The sequence below is a fragment of the Artibeus jamaicensis genome, unplaced genomic scaffold (genome assembly GCF_021234435.1).
Source record: "Artibeus jamaicensis isolate MK-2021 breed Jamaican fruit bat unplaced genomic scaffold, CSHL_Jam_final contig_64, whole genome shotgun sequence".
Lineage (NCBI taxonomy): Eukaryota > Metazoa > Chordata > Mammalia > Chiroptera > Phyllostomidae > Artibeus > Artibeus jamaicensis.
Window position 1 is genome coordinate 57,826 of NW_026521911.1, and position 7,084 is coordinate 64,909.

Sequence of the window (7,084 nt, forward strand, 5' to 3'; positions counted from 1 at the left end):
ATTGCTTGCTTCTGATTTGTAGAAATCCATTTGCTCACTTTAACAACACTTAATGCATGTATACTGTATACCTGAAATTAGGCCACTAACTATATGGAGATATTTTCATAGCATCTGTCATTCCACATGGTTGTACACAAAAATCTGCTTAATAGATTATTTATAAGAAACACACAGCAGAATAAAATTCAGAAATAAATTCAAAAATAAGTTCTGTAACCATATTCAAAGTAATGATTCAATTTTATTTTCAATTAAAACATGTAAACACAGAGTTACTGTGTCACTATGCTGATTGCTCTTTGTTTGGCTCTTTTCCACTTATCTGAGCTTCCACATGTCCTGGTGCTAGCAAACTCACCCAGGGGGCAGACAGATGAAGCACAACAGACCGCTCGGGAATCCCCCAAGGATATATTTATTTTAGTTGGGTAAATGGTTACGCCATCACAGACGCTTATAAAAGTTTTCCATTCAGAGAGGTAAATGGGAGATCCTCATTTAACCTTTGCTAAATAAGGGTAAGAGGAGTCCCTCCTCCCTGTCTAAAGGCCAAGGCAAGTAGCTACTCTCAGATCAGAAATAGTACTTGTTCGTATCTAGAATAAAATGCTTCTGGTGACTTTAAGCTGCATCAAAAGTCATTTAGCTTAGATAAATAGGAGGAAGAATTTTTTGGAAGTGAAATTAATGACAATAATTCACCTCGTCTTCTGGAATTGCTCCTTCAATATCTATATTTGTATCCATTCTAATTTTCCACATCTTGAAAGGTAAAATCCTTTTCTCTCTTTTCCCTATTCTCTGATCTCTGAAGCCTAGAAGCTTCTGATTATACTTAGTTACCACTGTTTTTCTCATTTCCATGGACCTATTGGGAAATTCCAAATTCATAAAAATGACAAACTGGCAGTCACAAAATAGTCGCAGGGATATAAGGGACAGCATAGGGAATATAGTCAATAGTATTATAAGAACTATGTACACTGCCAGGTGGGTACTGGAAATATTGGGGGTACCACTTTGTAAAGTATATGATTGTCTAACCACTATGTTGTACACCTGAAACTAATACAATATAATATTGGATATAAACCCTAACTGAAAAATAAAATTTAACAAAAGAAATTCCAAATCTCATATAAATATTTTGTTTTCATCTGTTTAGCTAATCATAGCAAAAATTGTGCTACTTATATATTTCCTGACACATATAATAACCAAACTCCAAAATACAATCACTGGCATATCCTCACTGTTGTTTAACTTATATTTCTAATTGGTTTACACTTACTGCAGTGCATTTATCCCATTCAATCTTTTTGGTCTGCAGGAATCTGCTTTATTTCCTTTTAATTTTGTCTGAACACCAGTAGCAGTGTGCACAGTAACATGATAACACTTTCAGAGTCAGAAAGCCCTGGATACATACTCTGGCTTCATCATATCCACCAGTGGGAACCTTCAATAAGTTCGTCCCCCTGAACCTAGGTCTTCTCACCTGAAACTAGGAATGTTAGTCAAAGCCTACTAATGGTGTTGCTAAATTAAAGTAACAACAAGTAAAGATATCTAACAGAACCTGGCTAAATATTACCTTCTCTTTTCTATAAAAGTATTAAAACTATCCTGTCATTCACCCTGCAACCTCTTACCTAGTTTATCTTTAGTCCAGGCCCCAGATGTTGAGCCTGCAGCGCCTGACATTCAAAGGTTACAGCCACAGCTGCACCTCCACGTAGGTGGTTTACTTTGTGTCATCCCACAAACACTGTTTCTAAATTTAGGAAAATATAGTGAAGGACTTGCTCAAATAGTTCTCTGGGAATAGATGAATCATTAAGTAAATACATTTAATTACTTGATTTCATGGCATTTTCCATCACAGAGAAATCATTATGTCATTCCAGGGATTGTGTTGGTATCCATCGTTTACACAAATCATCATGTGATGGTAACTGATTTTTCTCTGCAGCAGGATATAACTCCACATCTTCCTTTATTTTTTTCACTCGGTAAATATTTTTATTCAATTATTGTTCAAGTACAGTTTTCTGTCTTTTACTCCCATCCCAGACCACCCCCCCCCCAGTGCTCCCCACCTCCCTCCCATTTCCACCCCCCTTAGTTGTTGTCTATGTGTCCTTTATACTTGTTCCTGTAAATCCTTCCCCTTTTCCCCTGAAATTCCCTCCCCTGACCCCTCTGGTCACTGTCAACCTGTTCTGTATTTCAGTGTCTTTGGTTATATGTTTTGCTTGATTGTTTGTTTTGCTGTTTAGGTTCCTGTTAAAGGTGAGATCATATGGTATTTGTCTTTCAACACCTGGCTTATTTCACTCAGCATAATGCTTTTCAGTTCCATCCATGCTGTTGCAAAGGGTAGGAACTCCTTCTTTCTTTCTGCTGCATAAAATTCCATTGTGTAAATGAACCAAAGTTTTTGGATCCATTCATTTACTGATGGGCACCTAGGTTGCTTCCAACTCTTGGCTATTGTAAATTGTGCTGCTATGAACATTGGGGTGCATGGGTTCTTTTGGATTGGTGCTTCAAGGTTCTTAGGATACACTCCTAGCAGTGGAATTGCTGGGTCAAAAGGCAGATTCATTTTTAGTTTTCTTAAAAAATTCCATACTGTTTTTCATAGTGGTTGTACCAGTCTGCAATCCCACCAACAGTGCACTAGGGTCCTCTTTTCCCCACAACCTCTCCAACACTTGGTGTTTGTTGCTTTGTTTATGATGGCCATTCTGACCAGTATAAAGTGGTATCTCATTGTGGTTTTAATTTGCATCTCTCTGATAGCTAGTGATATTGAGCATCTTTTCATGTGTCTCTGGATCTTCTGTTATGTCCTCCTTGGAGAAGTGTCTGTTCAAGGCCTTTGCTCACTTTTTAATTGGGTTGCTTGTCTTCTTAGAGTGGAGTCGTGTAAGTTCTTTGTATATTTTGGAGATTAAACCCTTGTCTGAGGTATCATTTTCAAATATGTCTTCCCATACAGTTGGTTCTCTTTTTATTTTAATACTGTTTTCTTTAGCCATGCAGAAGCTTTTTATTTTGATGAGATCCCATTTGTTTATTCTTTCCTTTATGTCCCTTGCTCTAGGGGACATATCAGTAAAAATGTGGCTGAGTGAAATATCTGAGATTTTCCTGCCAATGTAAATATTTATTTTAATTAACATCTTTTAAATTGGGGCTATAATACATTCACATGTTCAAAATTTTCCTTTTTTTAATTCACTTTATTTTTATTTTTTTACTGTTGTTCAAGTACAGTTAGCTCCATTTTCTCCCCATCACTCCCTCCCGCCCCACACATCCCCACCTCCCACCCTTTGGCTCGATCCTCCCCACCTCTGGCTTTGTCCATGGGTCCTTTATACATGTTCCTTGATGATCCTTCCCTCCCCGCCCCCATCATTCCCTCCCCACTGACCCCTGGTTACTCTCAGTTTATTCTTAATTTCAGTGTCTCTGGTTATATTTTGCTTGCTTGTCTCTTTTATTGATTAGGTTCCACTTATAGGTGAGGCCATATGGTATTTGTCTTTCACTGCCTGGCTTATTTCAGTTAGCATATATGAGAGATGTCTAGTAATCTAGAAAACCAGACTTCATATTCTTATTTCTAAAAGATCAAAGGTGTTTTACCCTTTTCTGGATTATTCATGCATCCTAGAAACTAAATGAGAATAAAACTATGTGCCTTCTTTTTGTAAAACCTCAGGTACATATTCTAACTTATGTCCAATTACCCACCCTAGTATCTTACTGATAGAAATTGAGTCTAGTAGAGTGAGGTTAACTGGAAGGTGGAGGTCACAAAACAGAGATCAATTCCAGACTATCTGGTCTTGCCTAATTCCAAGGACATGCTAGCCTCCTAGTTTCTGAACCCTGACTCTTTGTCCACTCTAGACAACACAGTGATGCTAAGGAACAAACCCTGGGTGAGCTGGTGAAGCTGTACTTGTGTCAGAGTAGAAATCTTACTACTTTTTTAGAGATTCCTGAGAGTACTCTTGAATTAAATGAAGAAACAAAATAGCAGAATAAAATTCAAAAACGACTTTTCTGAATTTTCTAACACATTCAAAAATGTCAAAGAAAGTAATAAATTAAAAACATAGATGGTATTTATCTCTCAGTAAACAATAGCTCCATGATTTTTTTAGTATAATAAGGAATATGGCCAGTGTCAAATTTAAGGAATTTAGAACAATATCATATATATTAATCTGTCTATAAATATCTATGACATTGAAAATAAAAGTTTTTTTGAGGGTTAAGTGCATAAACACTTAGTACCAAATTATTAAAGTAATTATTGATATACATGCACACTGGCTACAGTGGCTGTTGTTATCACTATTGGTAATTTCTGAGGAATTAAGTTGTTAATTCAAAGGAAATGAAGTCTCTAATTTTTGAATGAATAATGACAAATGGACCTTTTACCTGATTTCTCTCCACCATGTAAGAGTGAAGTTTTCTTTTACTCCAACAATTCTTACTAATCTTTATAACTGATTAAAAACAATTGTTTTAATTAGTATTCCTTTGGCAGATGGTAAAATCAAGTATTCTTCCTATATCACTAGCAGCTTTTCTTTGGGGAATTCCATTTTTACATCTTTTGCTCATTTTTATATTGTCTTTACTGTTTCAGAGTAAGCATATTACTCAACTGAATGTTGTATATGCTTCAAATGTGTCTCCCAGTTTGTAACTATCCCTTTGACAAAGGGCTTTTTAACCATTGAACAATTCTTTGTATTTTGTCAAACTGAATATATTAATCTTTATTTCTATGGTTTATATATTTTGTGTTATTATTAGAAAATTCTTTCTTGCTCAAGGATTGTATATTTCCCTGAGTTTAATTCACATTACATGTGATTTATTTATAAGTAAATAACCATCAGGAAATAATTTAAATATATATTGTGGTATATGCTTTATTATTTTGTTCAAATACAGTTTGCCCAATTTCACTTATTCAATAACTTACTCTATTACTTCTGGTTTAAGAAGCTTCCTTTATATTTAATTAAATGTTTACCTAGGCCTCTCCCTGTACTTTTAATTCTGTCCCAGGGTTTTATTTGTTTCCAAAACATGCTAAATTATCGTAAAGATATCTGTAGTGGATTTCCTGAAAAGAGGTGGTTGCCCACTGTTAAAATGAATTTTCACTTAGAATCTGAGTTTACTAGTTCTGAATTTCCATCCAGGGTAAAATTAGTCAATTATTTTTTAGACAAAGTCCTACTCCTAGTTAAATAGAAATTTTCAGAAATGGCAAATAAGATATAAATTCATTAGAAAAAACATATTCAATATCTATTATAAGCAAAAATTCTATTAAGCAATTAGCCAAAAATAACTCCTTATTCCCATGAGAACATATTAATAAATATAAATTTATATATTCACTTGAAAGCTAAAAATATAACAAAAATATTGATGAGTACAAGATAGTAAATGGTAAACACCAAATAAATTTAGCTAAGTAAGTTGAACTTAGTTAAATGTCTTATTTCAGTAATGAATCCTACAGATAACTATTCAATGAAAGAAGAAAAATTTAATAATACATACTGCATGATTCTATTTATATCAAGATCAAGAAAAGAGAAAGGTAATTAAGGTAACATAAATCACAAGAATGTTTATAGTAGAAGAGGACGTTGATGAGTATAAGGCATTAGGGTCTCCCGGGCTGGTGGTAATGTTTTATCAGTTAATTGGGGAAGTTGTTACATGAGTGCATACAGATAACAAACTTTGCTGAGCTGTATGCCAAAGTTTTTTTTAACTAAATGTTTAACTAAAAATAATTTTAAAATTCTAAATTTAGAAAGTCAAGATCTCGCAAGACAATTCAGCTCCTTCAGACCATAATGTTAACCTACTATAATTCCACATTCCCTACCTTCTTCCTGACTGGGGTCCCTGGACTTGAATGGGCCCATGCCTGGATCTCCATCCCCTTCTGCTGCCTCTACTTAACTGCCCTCTCTGGGAATACCTTGATCCTTCTCATAGTCCTCACTGAGCAAAGCCTCCATGAGCCCATGTACTATTTCCTCTCCATGTTGTCCACCACTGACATTGGCTTATGCCTATCTACAATGGGAACAGTACTGGGAATATTCTGGATCAATAAACAGGAAATCAGCTTCAATGCCTGCTTATCACAGATGTTCTTCATTCACCTCTTCACATTCATGGAATCTTCAGTGCTCCTGGCTATGGCCTTTGATCGGTTTGTGGCCATTTCTAACCCCTTGAGGTATGCTACCATTCTAACTCATGCAAGGATTGCTCAGATTGGTGTGGCAGTCATTACCAGAGGTACTATCATTCTGATACCACTAGTCCTACTTCTTAAGCGCCTATCATTCTGCCACAGCCACGTGCTCCATCACTCCTATTGCTTCCACCCTGATGTGATGAAGCTCTCCTGTTCAGATACAAAGATCAATAGTGCTTTTGGATTAACTGCAATAATCTCTACTGCTGGGGTAGACTCTATCTTTATCCTGCTTTCCTATGTCTTGATCATTCGCTCAGTTCTCGACATTGCATCCCCAGAGGAGAGAAAAAAGGCTTTCAGCACCTGCATTTCTCATATCACTGCTGTAGCCATATTCTACATCCCCTTGATCAGCCTATCTTTTGTTCACAGATTTGGAAAACATGCTCCACCCTATGTGCCCACACTAATTGCTAATGTATACTTGCTCATTCCACCTGTGATGAATCCCATCATTTATAGCGTGAAAACAAAGCAGATTCAAAAAGCTATGATCAAACTCTTATGTTCCAAGAGAAGTCATATTTAACAATTATTGTTCTCATTGAAACTCATCTCAAAGAAAATGAAAACTTGTCAGAATTTGGAGTTATAAACCCATGCAATTTTAGAGTTGGATGGAACTAGACATTATCTAAATTCAAATGTCTCTACAATGTAGCTAATCCTACCTGAGGCAATTTTATATATTCTATACAAAGTACTGATTCAGATTCTCACTACTACTCAGTTACCCTATTCCTATAAATGATTAAC

At 35.6% G+C, this 7,084-nt stretch overlaps 1 protein-coding gene across 1 annotated transcript; it reads left to right on the top strand.

Annotated features, from left to right (window-relative positions):
• Nucleotides 1-690: 690 nt before the first annotated feature.
• LOC119042133 (olfactory receptor 51F1) lies at nucleotides 691-6,857 on the top strand. Its single transcript, XM_037135736.2, has 2 exons — nucleotides 691-773; nucleotides 5,870-6,857. Exons 1-2 carry the CDS (start codon nucleotides 691-693, stop codon nucleotides 6,855-6,857), a joined length of 1,071 nt encoding a protein of 356 aa, XP_036991631.2.
• The last annotated feature ends 227 nt before the right edge of the window (nucleotides 6,858-7,084 follow it).